The sequence below is a fragment of the Theobroma cacao genome, chromosome 5, assembly GCF_000208745.1.
Source record: "Theobroma cacao cultivar B97-61/B2 chromosome 5, Criollo_cocoa_genome_V2, whole genome shotgun sequence".
Classification (NCBI taxonomy): domain Eukaryota; kingdom Viridiplantae; phylum Streptophyta; class Magnoliopsida; order Malvales; family Malvaceae; genus Theobroma; species Theobroma cacao.
Genome location: NC_030854.1, coordinates 34,623,835 through 34,639,687, shown reverse-complemented (window position 1 = coordinate 34,639,687; position 15,853 = coordinate 34,623,835). Strand labels below are relative to the sequence as shown.

Genomic DNA, 15,853 nt, shown 5'->3' with positions numbered 1-15,853 from the left:
ACAGAACTTAATAATCAAGTTTTGTACAGTAGTTAGAGACTTACTTACATGCTAAACATAACATTATTAGTCATTCATTTAAGTGCATGGCTGTCATAAACTTGTCAGTAAGTCGCTGCCATAATACAAAAACAGTGAAGCATGAGCCTTTGGTTCATAACATGTATTGAGGAGGTCTTCACTGCAAGTCTTAGTTCAACAATTCTCCTACCCAGTTGATTCCCTATATATATGCACATCAAGATCATGTCTCACTCATTTTAAGCAAACTAGTGGAAGGAGGGAAAGGAGAAATGGGAAGTAATGGGTATCTTCCTCTTTTCGCAACAAGGCCAGCCAGGGGACTAGTCCTGTTTCGATCGTACGCAGCTTCAATCTTTATAGGCATCTGTTTCATTTGTTTTTATAGAGTGAGCTATTGTCCAGTGGAAGGAAAAACTAAGAGATGGGCTTGGATTGGAGTGTTTCTTGCTGAACTTTGGTTTAGTTTCTACTTTTTTATCACTGCAGTCGTTAGATGGAATCCTGTCTTCCGTTACACATTCAAAGACAGGCTCTCTTCCAGGTCTCCGTCTCTTAATTTCCCTCTTTCTATGATTTCTTTTTTATACTTGGTAGTGTGGATTAACCATATTGAGGAAATTAACGCGAGGAATTTCTTACAACAGGTACAACGAAGAAGCTTTGCCAGGAGTAGACATTTTTGTTTGCACAGCGGATCCTCGAATAGAGCCACCGATGATGGTGATCAACACAGTCTTATCAGTTATGGCTTATGACTACCCTAGTGAGAAGCTAAGTGTTTATCTGTCTGACGATGGCGGCTCAGATTTAACATTCTATGCTTTGTTAGAGGCTGCACGTTTCTCCCAGATATGGCTACCGTTCTGCAGAAATCTCAAAGTAGAGCCAAGATCGCCTGAGGCTTATTTCAGTTACGCTGCGGAACCAGCTGATGATTCTGTCATGGCCAAAGAGTGGTTGTTCGTCAAGGTACGTAATCATTAGCTCCTTTTAATTTCAGAACCATATGACAACGTGGCAGGCACGAAGAAGAATATCTACTAATAAATTCAAGTCTCAACCAAAAATCAATATGAGTGGAGTCGCATTTATTGCTGATCTTAATCAAATCCATAAAAAGAACATTACTATGAAATTAGAAAACAAGAGGAAGCTGGCTGGTTCACAACATGTAGAAATTCAGACCACTTCAAGCAACAATACTATGATAGCGATTTCAACAATGAAAATAGTATCTCTGATTTTTACCATTTAATTTCTGGTCCGCAAGGAATCAAAAACAAAATCAAGTTGTCAGGTTGAATGTTCAATTACGTCTTCAATTTTCTTTCCCAATTCCCACCATTCATGAGTGCTTTAATCGATGGGACAATTACAAGGGAATCGATCATGGGGACGATCTGATGGTGAGAGCTCATGATGCCATTTATGACATCATTGGTCACTTGGTTTTTGTGCTATGTTGACAAGTGAAGAGACCAGTTTTGATTAGTTATGTCTCAATCAAAGTGAATGTCGGGTTCTTTTCCAAGGCCAGCACGCAAAGAAAAACTGAAATGATCATATGAAGGTCAAGGAAGCCGGCCACGATCTCCCTAGACCACCAAATAAAGTTTTATGGCATTTGCCTTCTAAGAACATTGGAAGTAAGAAGGATTGGCCTTACATTGGTTACACCAATTTCTAATTTCGATCTGGGCGTCGTCAATACAACTTGTCCTTACAAGAAATTTGGGCTTTAATTACAGTAATAAAATTTTAAAAATAAAAATAAATAAATAAGATCTTTTACTTTCTTGATTTTAATAAGCTGGATATATACTGCATAACTTAAAATTTTGTTTCTATGAATTATATAGAAATCATATGAAGACATGAAGATGAGGATTGAAACCATCACAGAGCAGGGCAGAATTCCAGTTGGCATAAGCAAGTTACATAAGGGATTCCGTGACTGGGATCTTGTTTCAAGTCGACATGATCACCAAGCCATTCTCCAAGTAAACCAATATTGTTACACGTATTTCCACATACTTTAGTTAGTTCTAATTTTGCATTGATTTAACATATAGATCTTAATCGATGGAAGAGACCCTAACGCCATGGATGTTGAAGGAGAACCTTTGCCAACCCTGGTGTATTTGGCGCGCGAAAAAAGACCTCAACACCACCATAATTTCAAAGCTGGAGCCTTGAATGCGCTGGTAAGCATTGCTGCATTGTGTGGTACTTTGTTCAAGCCAATATATAGAATTCTTTAATTTACTTTCTTTGTATCATTCTTGGACATGGATGAATAGATAAGGGTGTCATCAAGCATAAGCAATGCGCCATTTATCCTCACTGTGGATTGCGACATGTATTCAAATAATTCAGAGACGATTAAAGATGTTCTTTGCTTTTTTCTGGATGAGGAGAAGGGACATGAGATTGGCTATGTACAATATCCACAGAGCTTTGGTAACCTGACTAAAAATGATATTTATGGCAGCTCTTTGAGAGTAGTAATGGAGGTGAGCATTTAAATATAAATAACATGATAAAGCTTCTAAGTTAATGTTTGGAACTCAAACATAGCTAAGAGTGGGAGGATTGATGTTTTTGATCTACCAAGGTGGAGCTTGCAGGATTTGATGGGAATGGAGGGCCTTGCTATATTGGAACTGGATGTGTTCACAGAAGAGAAGCTCTTTGCGGAATGAAGTATAGCAAGGAATTTAAGGTTGAATGGAGGGCAACGAAAAATGACAGAGGGATTAAAGAAAGTGCAAGTGTCCTGGAAGAAAATTGCAAAGCTCTTGCAAGTTGCACCTATGAGGAAAATACACAATGGGGAAAGGAGGTTCTTTCTAAATTTCCCTCTCTCTCTCTCTCTTGAAGCAAAAACATATATCTAAGTAACCTTAGGCTGATTGCAGATAGGATTAAAATACGGCTGTCCAGTGGAGGATGTACTCACAGCAATATCCATACAAAGTAGAGGCTGGCGATCCGTTTACTTCATTCCTGAAAGGAAGGCCTTCTTAGGAGTTGTTCCAACAACACTGTTACAATCCCTAGTACAACACAAGAGATGGGCTGACGGCGACCTTCAAATCTTTCTCTCAAAACATTGTCCCTTTGTGTATGGACGTGAAAGGATGCCTCTAATGCTTCAGCTTTCATACTGTAATTACTTGCTATGGGCTGTGAACTGCTTAGCTTCGCTGTACTACGTTACGGTACCATCTTTTTGCCTGCTTAAAGGCATCCCTTTGTTTCCAAAGGTATGATATTTTTTCACCTGAAACATCATCTTGATCATTCTGTGAAATTGCAAAAGATGCTTTTATGCCGAGTGACCTACTAACAACTGTAAATTTTTTCTGAATCAATAGATTTCAAGCTCTTGGGCCCTGCCATTTTTGTATGTCATCACTGTCAACTGTGCATACGGCCTTGTGGAGTTTGTATGGTGTGGAGGAACAGTCCGAGGTTGGCTGAATGAACAAAGGATGTGGATGTTCAGAAGAACAACTTCCTACCTCTTCGCCTTCATAGACAATATCCTGAAGCTATGTGGATTCTCAAAGACAGCCTTTGTCATCACAGGAAAGGTAGCTGATGACCATGTATATCAGAGATATGAGCAAGAGATCATGGAGTTTGGGACTACTTCACCAATGTTCACAATTTTAGCAACACTTGCCCTATTCAATCTGTTCAGCTTCGTTGGGGTAATAAAGAAGGTTGCCTTGGATGAAGTTCATATGAAGGTTTTCGACCTGTTTGGCTTACAGATACTTCTCTGCTTCATTTTGGTTTTCTTAAACCTGCCTATATACCAAGGACTATTCTTTCGGAACGACAACGGTAAAATGCCTCCCTCTATAACATACCAGTCCCTAACTTTTGCTGTCTTCGCTTGCACAATAGCCATGTACTAAATTCATGCTATGCAACATGTATTCTTATAAGGACAAATAGTCAAGTAAAATTTAAGGAATAAGATCAAAATTACTCTCTGAAAGCCTATAGTGGTCTTGAACTTTTATCAGAATTCAGAACGAATGAAGACCTTCAACTTCTATTTGGATTCTGATCTTAGCATTACCAAAATAAAGGCTACGTAACAGGAAATAACCAAAAAATAAACGGTTAGAAAATAAGATTTCTCCACTGTGCAAATAGAAAGTAAGCAATCATAAAGACTTCAACAGTGGTCTATGGATCTAGTTGTACCTAAAAAAAGGAGTTCCTTAATCTAAGTACCTTTCATATTGATCACATACATTACAGATAGGATTCCGTTCTCCATCCCAAAATTTGTTTACAAGTTGATTAATGCAAGATACATAAATTCAAGCACAAGATTACAATTTGCAGTCTTACGTCAAACATCCTTTAACAGCAACCAAACTACTCCTAAACAGATGATTGAAGGCCAATGATACCTGGTCAAAGTCAATCAAATGTCAGTCCATTCTGCATGCATGCAGCATCTATATAGACAAAGGAAGAAGAAGCAATGATGACAAGCTTGTGAATCTATTATATACCACAGCATTCTTGCTACATTCCAAATCTACCCATCTAACTTAATTTCAGCATCTCAAGATAAACATATCATGGCAACACTAAACTATTGACAAATAAATATTTACCACATCCAACTCTTGCACCCGCATTCCCAGTTGTCTTGCTAAGTTCATGCCCACCTGCATATTGGTTATTGTTATTAGCTAAAAGCAAATCGTAAAACGAAATGTGATTTTTATGAGCAAAAGAACATAAGTCATGAGCAGAATATGGTCGATTGACAAAATCACAAAATCATCACACCAAGAGATATATAATGATTTATGTCAGACAAGAAAGAGTGGGAACAGTGGGAACTGATAATGTAGCCTATTAGAAGGAAATAGAAGCAGCATCCTGATACATTTCAAGACTTCATCAGTAGTTAAGTCCCCAATTCTTTTATTTTTTTTCTTATGATTTGGTTAATTGGTTAGTAAGGGGGAGGAGGGTGCATGTTAATAGAAAAAGAATATCAGACATGACAAGGCCAAGCAACTTCAACCAAATGACTGCAAAGAAGTCACGTGCCATCAAGTCATTATTACAAACATCCTTTTATTTTTTTGAAAGTTAACTTTGATTCATTGCATAAAAGAGAACTCTTTTACAAACAAACGAGACCATATTCAACTGAGATATATCAGTCAGAATATTGTCAATTGACTGGCCTACAAAAACACAGCCAAGGTCAGTACCCTGTGAACTATACATCCCATGCAACAAAAACCCCCACTTCAGGGAGGCCATATTAACACAGGAAAATAAACATAACACATCTAAAAGAGCCAGCCCAGATGTCTAGCATAGCACCTCTCAAAATGCAGAACAAGTGAGAGAAGCAAACATAACCTCGTGGGTTGTTTTCCCCTCTCACATCTCCATGCACTCTTTACTGCTTCCAGTTGACGGCATGACAAGGTCTAAACTCCCTCTGGCAATGGAAAACAAAAACAACATATAGGGGATTATCCCCCGAGGAAGCAGAACCATAATGCCATACCATCAAAACACAAGCAGAAATGCACCAGGGTGGTGTCCCCCACATACACACGGTTCTATCCACATTATTATAAACATCTAGACTGAAAGGCAGATCCTTATAGTGTCCAAAGATATTAATAACTCTTCTATTCATAAACCACAATTGATTTGGATAGACTGCTACAATGTTCAATGGGATAGTAACTTTTCCCATCCGAAAGTGCTCAGTGAACTTTTTAGCTCTTGAAATCTCTCTAGAACTCGGAGGGATATCAACCACAAAACCTATTTGATAAGTATACAATGTCATTTAACTGCTTTCCATAAAAAGGTCCTATACTTGACTGTTTTAGTACCTAATATCATGGACCATTTAAGAAAGTGAAGCACGTGGTTTGAGTACATATCATATCCCAGTGTCAGACCATATACTGTGAAATGTATACGAGGATCATCATATCAAAGCTAATCCACTTCTTGCCTTCATTTATTCTAAGTCCACTCTATTGACAAAGAAGTCGACAATTATTAATTAAATTTAGACATATGCTGGAAAAGGTTTGAGAAAAGGTCCATATTCTAGTCAAAGATAAAGACAATATCAGAGGTTAGCTCTTGATGCACAGTACACCGTTAACCAAAAGCAAAACGTTATCTTGTTTATTCGCATAACATATCATTCAACTTTCCTTTTTCAATTTAGAGTCTCTAATAACTAGTTATAACAATAAAATTACTCTGAAATGCCATACAAATTTGATATCAAATCCTGGCTTAGATTCACCCTGCAGCAGAGAATTGCCAAGTTGTATTTCTCCACCATACCTTGATTCCTCAAGGTCTAGTGGTCTACATAGTGTCTACAAGTTCAAAGAGACTGTATATCCCTTTTTTTAGCAATAAACCATGCAGTTGCATGCAAACACTTGTAATTTGTAAAAAGCAATTAATTCACCTCTACCAAGATCATCAGGATCAGCATGCACAACAACTGCCCTCCCTAATATGGAATGTGGCCCACTAAGTGGAATCTACAAATTGAAACAAAGAGAAACAAGCATAATCCATTACTCCAACAAGCCAAAATAGCAAAAGCCTAATGGATTTTAAAAGAACATGATAATTAGCTACCAGTCCAAGGAAACAAAATCATTTCATTGTTACATGCCACAAAATAAACTAAGAAAAATCAAACATTTAATTCTTAAAAATGACAAACTACAAGTACATAGCCATTATTAGCCTCGCCTACCTGCCAATCTTTAATCGAAACCTCAGCAACCCCTGCAATGAAGACATTAAATTGTAATCTTAAAAACCAAAAGTCATTCACAAATAACAATTTATCCAATGTATAGTCATATAAATGACAGAAATTGCACATACCATCAAGGCCTGCTATAATGTTACCCAAATCACCGGCATGACGCTCTCCATCACTTGGTGCTCCATGATCCTTCTTGAATGGATTAAAATGAGGCCCTAAAATAAAACAAAGAATTATAAGCAACAAAAACTAACATTGTTCATATACCTTCCCCACCCACACCCCCCCCCCCCCCCAACCAAAAAAAAAAAACTACTTAAGCATAAATGAATCAACCTAAATTTAACCCAAATTTGCATATATGTTAAAATTTCATACACATACCAGAAAGAGAGGGACAAAAAATCACTTTAGAGCTAAATGACATCAACCTAAATTAAACAAATTTGCATAAATGTTAAGAGTTAAAAACAATCCCACTTTACAACTAAATGACACCAATCTAATTTTAACACAAATTTGCATGAGTGATCAAAATTCAAACTTCATACGAAAGAAAAAACACCCACTTTAGTACTAAATGACATCAACCTTAATTTAACACAAATTTGCATAAATGTGAAAATTTAAAGTTCATACCAAAAAAAAACAATTTAAAGAGATTTGGATTATAAAGTTAAAAATAGAGGGAGGTACCAGTAGAATTGCAGCCATTGGTGGTATCACCAAGGGCATGGATATGAAAGCCATGAAGGCCTGGAGACAGCCCTGTTATCTTTCCTTTCACATGGGTTATCCCTATATTCATAAAAATATTTACATAAATTTATATGCCAAGTACATATAAAACATAATCAACCCAACCCCCCAAAAGAAAAGCATCAAAATTACTTCTCAGAAGCAAGAGAGAGAGAGAAAAAAAACCGTTTGGGAATTGAGAGAAGTGAAGAGAGCCTCTAACGTTGTTGTCTCCAACGATGAGAGCCACAGCTTTGAGTGTTCCTTTCGAACCACCTTCCATTCTTTATCTTCTACTTCTACTGTTGCTTCTCTGTTTCCTCTGTTTCATTTTTCTTCCTTCTTTTATTTACAGTTCATTTGGTTAATAATTGTAATTTATTTCTCATCATTAAAATTAAGTTTTTTCTTTATTGAGAAAAAGGAAAAAAGAGTTTTTTTCTTTTAAGTAAAGTCTTTTAGATTTCTTAATTAAATTTATTTTTAATTAAATGGTATTTTCTTAGAAATTAAAATAATGGATATAAAGGTATATACTTTCCAATTATTTCTTTTTTATAGAGAAACGTATGTGTGAATAATATAAATGTGTGTGTGTATATATATATATATATATATAAACATTAAGAATATTACATTTTATTTTTTATTTTATCATATTTTTTAATATTAAAAAATAAAAATAATTTAGAATATAAAAAAGTAAAAGAATAAAGTATTAAAAAAGAACATAATTTTAAAATCTTATTGAAAAATATAAATACATATGTCATGACCAAAATTTTCAAAAAAAAAATTCCACTAAAAAAACCTCAAATTAATATATCCTAAGTATATTATAAATGCATAATCTCATAATAGTTTATATTTAGAAAAGATTAGAAAAAACATTGACCACTTTGTTATATATCCGCAAGAATCAGGAGGCTTCACCAGTTTTTCTATCTTTTATTTATTTGTTTTTCTCCAAAGCCACAAAATTTGGTCGGCCATTAGTGCAAAACCACCTTGTAAAATTCAGGTATATTTGCTGTAAACTCTTAATTAATGGACTCCATGTAAATTAGCACTCTTTTTTACTGCTCCTCTTTATCCATTCCATATTGAAGAATTTGTATTTAGTAACATCTTAACCACCCATTCTTTTCATTTTGTTCTATTGAATTTCGAATTCTGTGATATTATCACATGAAGCAAAAAAAAATATTAAAATTCATAATAATTAAGTTTATATTTCATTATGTTACCAATGAATTCATGTTTCGTTTCATTTTTATATATTTATAAAATAATATTTTGTAATTAAATAATAATATATACGGCTTTGACAGTTTAATATTTGAATTCTTCGTCTTCGTTTTTTTTTAAGAATTTTGTGTCACGATGCAAAACTTAGGTTCAATCTTTTGTGATTTTTAATTTTAAAAATAAAATTTAAATAAATTTATAAATCACGAATTTATATTTTTAATTCATAAGATATATCTAATAAATAATAAAAAATTTATATTTATATATTCAAAATTTTGTTGTTATGGGGACACCTTGTCCATATACGTGTCCAAAAAAATGGGTAAAGACCAAAAATAATTTGGAAAAAGCTTGTGAAATCAAGGAAAAAAAAGCGCAACAACAGAAATGAAGTTATCACCTAAAAAGAACATGTGAAAAAGCTATGAAGCTCAAACATCCAGATCATCCCCTACTAAACCCCACCTTTTGGCAGGGATTTCACTAAATATTTTGCCTAGAAATGGGCTCTGCAAAAGCTAACTAAGCTGTCTTTTTTCTATCTCAAAACAAACTTCCAGCTCAACCCTCCAACCTTTATCCCTCTCAAAGGCTACATGACAAGATTTGGTGCAATCTATCCACAAAGACAGCCCAGCTACTAGTTTCAATGGCTTGGTCATGCCAACATGTGAAACAGTCTAGTCAAATCAAACCCACAACCATATCAAATATCAAAGGTTTTAGAGTTAAAAATGAAGAGGACATCAATTTTTTTTTTTTTGAATAGCAAGTGTCAACTTTATTCATCATAAAAGGGCCTAATCCCTTTCACCATACAGAAACGAAAAAACAGAAAGCTTTGGTTCATATATCAGTCCATTTTAAAAGAGGACATCAATTACAATACTTTTAATTATATTTCATATAATTATTTGATCATGATTATATATTATGTAAGGGCTCGAACTAAATTAATACTTATCATTATGGTTAAATTGTCGTTAAAATGGAGTTATAATTTAACAATTATGAGTACTATGATAGCAAAACGAGATCAATAATAAATGATAACAATATCAAAACATCATGTATTATATGTGAGATAGATTAATATCATGTAACTCTCGATTCAAATGTGATGATATAAATCTAAATTAACAACGTAAATCGTCAATTTTTTTCTCTTTTATATTAAGTTTTCAGGGGCAAGTATTTGTTACATGGTATGTTTTATTTTACAAACAAAATGTAACTTCTTATAAGGCACACCTTATATATATATAAGTAATTATGATGAAATGAAAGAAATTTATAAATTAATTAAATTGATAGTTATGGTCTAACCACTATAAGCATGAGCTTTAAATTAATAATAATATGTTCCACCACCCTCAATTATTATTTATCAGCATACAAATTTGTTAATAAAAAAAAAAAACATATGAAGTTCATTATTTCAAGAGGCTCTATGGATCATATCCGCAGTGAGTCAGACACAAAGTACCCCAATAATTTTTGCCACTTGAGAATATTTTGTTGTTTATTGAACTATCATTTTTAAAATTATTTTCCCTCCATTTATTGAACTACAAATTGCTTTTTAAATTTAATTAATTTATATAAAAGTTATCGTGAAATCTTGACACGTATCATTATAATTATAAATTTTGGAGTGAAGTAAATACTAACTATTTAATTTAAAATTAGTGTAAATCAACTAATACAAGGTATATGAGCCATAAGCCAAGCTAGCCAAGGCAAGTAAGATGTAACATCAAATTGTATAAGTTCTTTAAATGAAATTCAAAAGCTCTAATTACTACAAAACTTTGTTGATTTTTTTTTTCTAGAATCAAATAAAGAGACTAAAGAATGGCTAAAACCACATCAATCAAATTAATGAAAAAGACAGGTTTACTACCCTATGGCCTAAGAGCTCCTCAAGGTAAAATACTCTCACATCTCTAAATTTTAATCGAAATTTTAAGTAAATTCATTCATTTTCAAAATAGATATTCCATTTCAAAAAAAAATCTTCCACTAGATACATAAATCTAACCATTAATTAACTGTTAGTATTTCTGTTAGTTTAATAACGTGATAATATTAAAATAATAATTTTATCCTTTATTGATTTTAAAAATTATTATTATCTATTTTTTATTAATTAATTTTTTCAAAAAATATAATAATAATTTTTTAAATTAATAAAACAAAACATTTTAATCCTTTCATAATCTCTGTTAACCGTGTTTACACTTTTGGGACGAAGTGTTTATTTCAAAAATTAATAGACTTACTTGAAATTTTGATTAAATTTAAAAAATATAAGAATATTTTACCCAAAAACAAGAGATGAATCATAAAAAATATATGTTAATGTTGCCGTTCAAGTAGGCAAGAGTTACTGTCACAAAAATTATGTAATTTCCACATGCTCGTTTTGACAAAACAATCATAAATTAATAAATTTTATATAAAATAAAATTTTGGTAAATTCAACAAATAAAATTATGTAAAATAGTTCAGAAGCTGATCCAGCATTTAATTAATATGAGAAAGAAAATTATTTATAGTTTATTGGTATAATATTTTTAAAAAATTAAATTATTTTTAAATTTTTAAATAAAATTTTTATTTTTTTATTATATTTAATTAAATTTATATATTTTTATTTTAAATCAAAATGACCTTCATAACTAAGAGTTGATTATGTCAGTTGTTATTTTCTGCTCACACGACGTTAACATGATATTGACATAAAAGATGAAAAATACCATGTAATCATATCATTATGTCATATCAACATGTTATATTATTGTCTTTTATGATATATCAGCATATTACGTCCACGTAACATAAAATGACAAATAATTTTTTAATTAATAATAAGTATTCAAACGTTAGTCATAAAGATTTATTAGATCTAAAATAAAATTATAAGAATTTGATTAAATGAAATGAAAAAATAAAAATTTATTCAAATTTTTCAAAAAAAAAATTTAAATATTATACCTAACTTATTTTGAGACAGAACAAGCTATTTTATTGAAAAATAAATAAAAACCTCTTTTCACATGAATATTTTAAAGTTTCATGCTGTTATCTTACTTTACTAAGTTTGTATTAATTTTTCAAGATATATGAAAGGAAAACTAGTAACTTCTTTTTATAGTAGGAAGATATTTTATTATTATTCATGAAAAAGAAAGAGAAGAAAATATCAAAAGTGTCAGCCAAACAGTTGTAGCACGAGGGAACCGACAATGGAGCCAAGCTGGTTGAACCCCACCATACAGTTGTCTCCAAATGGCGGGACCCCAACTAATTGTTAATTAATTTCATGTCTCATTATACTACTTTCTTTTGCCCTTCTTTAACAACCATTTCTTTAAACTTTCTCTTTTTAACGTTCATTCATCTCTTCATTCTCTACCCTTTTTTCTTCTTTTCTCTTTTGCCTCTTCTCTTTCTTTCTTGCAACTTTTTCCTCCATAAATTCTATAGAGAAAAGGGTTGAGAAAGGGGGAGGTTTTGTTTGGAAATTGGTTAATTTGAAAGTGTTGAAGCAAGGAAAAGATGAGGGAGGTGATAAGCGTTCATATAGGACAAGCTGGAATTCAGGTTGGAAACGCCTGTTGGGAGCTTTACTGCCTTGAACATGGAATTCAGCCTGATGGGATGATGCCTAGGTGAGCATATGTGTGTGTGTGTGTGTGTATGTATATGTGCATGTAGATGTATGTTGGTATGTTCATGTATGTTTAGCATGCCACATTTTATGATCATCCTCATTCAGTCTTCTTCTTTGGTTGGAATGGTATTTTGTTAAGGTTTTTGGAACTGGGTTTCTTTTCTTGGTGGTGTTCTTTGTGATTCTTCTGGTAGTATTTGAAAGTTTTTGTTGTGAGTTCTGTTTCATGGAAATGGGATATTTGGTTTAATATGAAGTGAATTGTACAGAATTTAAATGATTCTGTTCAATTTCAATGAATTAAAGTAATATTCCATTTTTTAATTGCATTTCCTATTTCCTTTCCAATTTGGCTATGGAATAAATTCCTTGTGAATATTATAATTTAAATGGTAGCCAGAAATTCTACCAATATGAACCTGAGGCATTGACTTCAAACTATGCTCAGATGGTGAAGGCAGCAGAGCTCTCTCCTCTGTTTGGTGCTGGATTTTTGTGTTGATCTTCCAGCAGGAATAGGAGGATCTTTTTTTTTTTAATTTTATGTACTGAAATTTAAATTATTTCCTTGAATTTATAATGAATTGACATAAGTATAATACAATGCATTTCTGTTTATCTTTATTCTCCTCATCATATAGATTAAAGTATTGAATTCCTCTTAGCTTTTACCATTGCTTTATTGTTTTCTAGTAAGGACTTTGAACAATTTGATTTAACTTCTTGCCCTGCAATTTGGCTTTCTTTTGTGCTATTGTGCCTTAACTTCATTATCTTGCCTTACCCTTTGCTTATTATGGCTCAAATGTATAATTCGACTTTAATAGCAACAAATGCGTACAGGCAACTACTTATTGTTCTTGATAGAATTTCGGATGTGAAATGTCAAAATAGAGATAAATATAGAGTGAGATTCATAAATGGATCATTAACTATGTCCTTCATGGTTTTTCCTGTATCATTTTATTTGAACCTAACAATATTCTTTGTGTTTACTTGCAGTGACACCAGTTTAGGTGCTTGCCATGATGCTTTCAATACCTTCTTTAGTGAGACTGGGTCTGGCAAGCATGTGCCAAGAGCTATATTTGTTGATCTAGAGCCCACTGTTATTGATGAAGTTAGAGCTGGGACTTATAGACAACTCTTTCATCCAGAGCAACTTATTTCTGGCAAGGAAGATGCTGCAAATAACTTTGCTAGAGGACATTATACAGGTACAAGCGTCTTTTTCACATTTCCAATATAGCAATTTTATTAGATCTGATCACTGGCTTAAACTTCTTCTTTGGTGCTCTATGCTGCAGTTGGTAGGGAGATTGTGGATCTTTGCCTTGACCGAATAAGAAAATTGGCTGACAACTGCACTGGTTTGCAAGGATTTTTGGTATTTAATGCTGTTGGTGGTGGAACTGGTTCTGGTTTGGGCTCATTGCTTTTGGAGCGCTTGTCTGTAGATTATGGAAAGAAGTCAAAACTTGGCTTCACTATCTACCCTTCTCCTCAGGTAATTCCTTAAAGACTTGAACAAAAAGTATAAGAAAGATAATCTAGTTGCTGATCTAGTACAGGTTGCTTTTTCTCATATTATTTGCACAATTCACTGAAAATTTTTTCCCAATTGTGCAGGTTTCTACTGCAGTTGTGGAACCTTACAACAGTGTGCTTTCAACTCATTCGCTCCTTGAACACACAGATGTTGCTGTGCTTCTTGACAATGAAGCTATATATGATATCTGTCGAAGATCCTTGGACATTGAAAGGCCAACTTATACCAACTTGAACCGTTTGATATCCCAAATTATCTCTTCCTTGACCACTTCATTGAGGTTTGATGGTGCAATAAATGTGGACATTACAGAGTTTCAGACGAACCTTGTGCCATATCCTCGTATCCATTTCATGCTCTCATCTTATGCCCCAGTAATCTCCTCTGCAAAGGCTTACCATGAGCAGCTATCAGTTCCTGAGATTACAAGTGCTGTTTTTGAACCCTCAAGCATGATGGCCAAATGTGATCCAAGGCATGGGAAGTACATGGCATGCTGTTTAATGTACCGTGGAGATGTTGTACCTAAGGATGTCAATGCTGCTGTTGCTACCATCAAAACTAAGCGGACTATTCAGTTTGTTGACTGGTTAGTATATATCTCTTACATTTCAGTACCAAATAATTATGTACAAGCAATCCTATTATCATTATTACATAGAGTTTGCCAAGGGCGAAACATCAATTTTGCCATTCAGTTTGTTATCTGAATGATGAGATGCGCCTTTTCTTTCAGGTGCCCTACTGGTTTCAAGTGTGGTATCAACTATCAGCCACCCACAGTGGTACCAGGGGGTGATCTTGCAAAGGTGCAACGTGCAGTGTGTATGATCAGCAATAACACAGCTGTGGCAGAGGTTTTCTCCCGAATTGACCACAAGTTTGATCTCATGTATTCCAAGAGAGCATTCGTTCACTGGTATGTAGGTGAAGGAATGGAGGAAGGTGAATTCTCAGAAGCCCGTGAAGATCTTGCTGCTCTAGAGAAAGACTATGAAGAAGTTGGGGCAGAAGGAGTCGAAGATGAAGAAGAACCAGAAGATTACTAGATAATATGTTTCATGAAAGCAGCAGCTAATGGTCTACCACGTTCCTCATCTCACTTTACTTCATCAGCTATTTAATTGTTGTAAATTTGTCCTTGTACTTCATTTGTTGAATTTGTCTACCTTTTTATGTCTTGGCTCTACACTTGAGTGGTTTTAAGTGTAGTTGTGAGAATTTATAGTTTCTGTCCTATTAATGTGGTCCTTTCAATGTCTAATAAAGCTTCTATTTTCTTCTATGAATGAGACTTCAATTAAATCAGTAGCATTCTCCCTTAAATTTAAGACCATCCAGAAAATATCTAAAGCACATGGAAAATTGTTCTGTAATCTAAAATGTTATATTGGTCCCATTGGAACTCACTGAATGATTTCTTTAAAGAAAAAAGATCGTAGTATCTAGACCTTATCCTCTTCCATCCTGAATAATTGGTGGCCACCCTTGCTAATTTGGGTGCCCTTCATATGTCCTTATCATCGAGCTGTTTGATTAAAGAAAATAAATGCTTCTGCAATTTTTTCCGCATCAGCATTATCTCGATTGGTTTAAATATGCTATCAAGAAGTTGATTTCGTGGGTCATGGAACCAATTAGATAAGGGTCTTGACTTCAAATTCAAGTTGCACCTGTAAAAAATACAAATTAGAAAGTAAAGGATTCCCAGTTTTTCTGTTTGGTGATGATTAAATATATTGCTACAAGCTGAGAGGTGTGGAATTGGAAACAGAAGCTTTGCATCATAGCATACATGCAGGGTTGA

The 15,853-nt window shown here is 33.6% G+C and overlaps 3 protein-coding genes across 5 annotated transcripts; 2 read left to right on the top strand and 1 right to left on the bottom strand.

Moving 5' to 3' along the window:
- Positions 80 to 4,034, top strand: LOC18599858 (cellulose synthase-like protein E6). The gene is made up of 8 exons (XM_007030022.2): positions 80 to 565; positions 669 to 993; positions 1,884 to 2,024; positions 2,097 to 2,228; positions 2,325 to 2,537; positions 2,639 to 2,866; positions 2,943 to 3,290; positions 3,402 to 4,034. Exons 1-8 carry the CDS (start codon positions 294 to 296, stop codon positions 3,948 to 3,950), a joined length of 2,208 nt encoding a protein of 735 aa, XP_007030084.2. The 5' UTR covers positions 80 to 293; the 3' UTR covers positions 3,951 to 4,034.
- On the bottom strand, positions 4,199 to 7,944 carry LOC18599857 (superoxide dismutase [Cu-Zn] 2). 3 transcript variants are annotated; one of them, XM_007030017.2, is made up of 7 exons: positions 7,757 to 7,936; positions 7,529 to 7,630; positions 6,952 to 7,047; positions 6,818 to 6,849; positions 6,521 to 6,596; positions 4,668 to 4,721; positions 4,199 to 4,457 (listed from the first exon to the last, which is right to left on the bottom strand). In XM_007030017.2, exons 1-7 carry the CDS (start codon positions 7,851 to 7,853, stop codon positions 4,429 to 4,431), a joined length of 486 nt encoding a protein of 161 aa, XP_007030079.1. In that variant the 5' UTR covers positions 7,854 to 7,936; the 3' UTR covers positions 4,199 to 4,428. The 3 variants fall into 3 exon arrangements, with proteins under 3 accessions (XP_007030079.1, XP_017977335.1, XP_007030082.2); XM_018121846.1 differs by having other exon boundaries at positions 6,818 to 7,047; positions 7,757 to 7,944; XM_007030020.2 differs by lacking the exon at positions 6,521 to 6,596 and having other exon boundaries at positions 7,757 to 7,937.
- Positions 12,177 to 15,331, top strand: LOC18599856 (tubulin alpha-3 chain). The gene is made up of 5 exons (XM_018121878.1): positions 12,177 to 12,495; positions 13,500 to 13,714; positions 13,805 to 14,004; positions 14,127 to 14,635; positions 14,783 to 15,331. The coding sequence occupies exons 1-5, from the start codon at positions 12,383 to 12,385 to the stop codon at positions 15,093 to 15,095; spliced, it is 1,350 nt and encodes a 449-aa protein (XP_017977367.1). The 5' UTR covers positions 12,177 to 12,382; the 3' UTR covers positions 15,096 to 15,331.

Bases quoted from the DNA above. Each gene is read 5' to 3' on its own strand.
- LOC18599858 (XM_007030022.2), top strand. From the start codon at position 294: ATGGGAAGTAATGGGTATCTTCCTCTTTTCGCAACAAGGCCAGCCAGG. The intron at 2,229-2,324 runs GTAAGCATTGCT...ATGGATGAATAG, and splicing joins CTGGAGCCTTGAATGCGCTG to ATAAGGGTGTCATCAAGCAT. The intron at 2,538-2,638 runs GTGAGCATTTAA...TGATCTACCAAG, and splicing joins CTTTGAGAGTAGTAATGGAG to GTGGAGCTTGCAGGATTTGA.
- LOC18599857 (XM_018121846.1), bottom strand. From the start codon at position 7,853: ATGGAAGGTGGTTCGAAAGGAACACTCAAAGCTGTGGCTCTCATCGTT. The intron at 6,597-6,817 runs GTAGGCGAGGCT...TTCAATTTGTAG, and splicing joins TTTCGATTAAAGATTGGCAG to ATTCCACTTAGTGGGCCACA. The intron at 4,722-6,520 runs GTGAATTAATTG...ACCAATATGCAG, and splicing joins TCCTGATGATCTTGGTAGAG to GTGGGCATGAACTTAGCAAG.
- LOC18599856 (XM_018121878.1), top strand. From the start codon at position 12,383: ATGAGGGAGGTGATAAGCGTTCATATAGGACAAGCTGGAATTCAGGTT. The intron at 14,005-14,126 runs GTAATTCCTTAA...CCAATTGTGCAG, and splicing joins CTATCTACCCTTCTCCTCAG to GTTTCTACTGCAGTTGTGGA. The intron at 14,636-14,782 runs GTTAGTATATAT...CTTTTCTTTCAG, and splicing joins ACTATTCAGTTTGTTGACTG to GTGCCCTACTGGTTTCAAGT.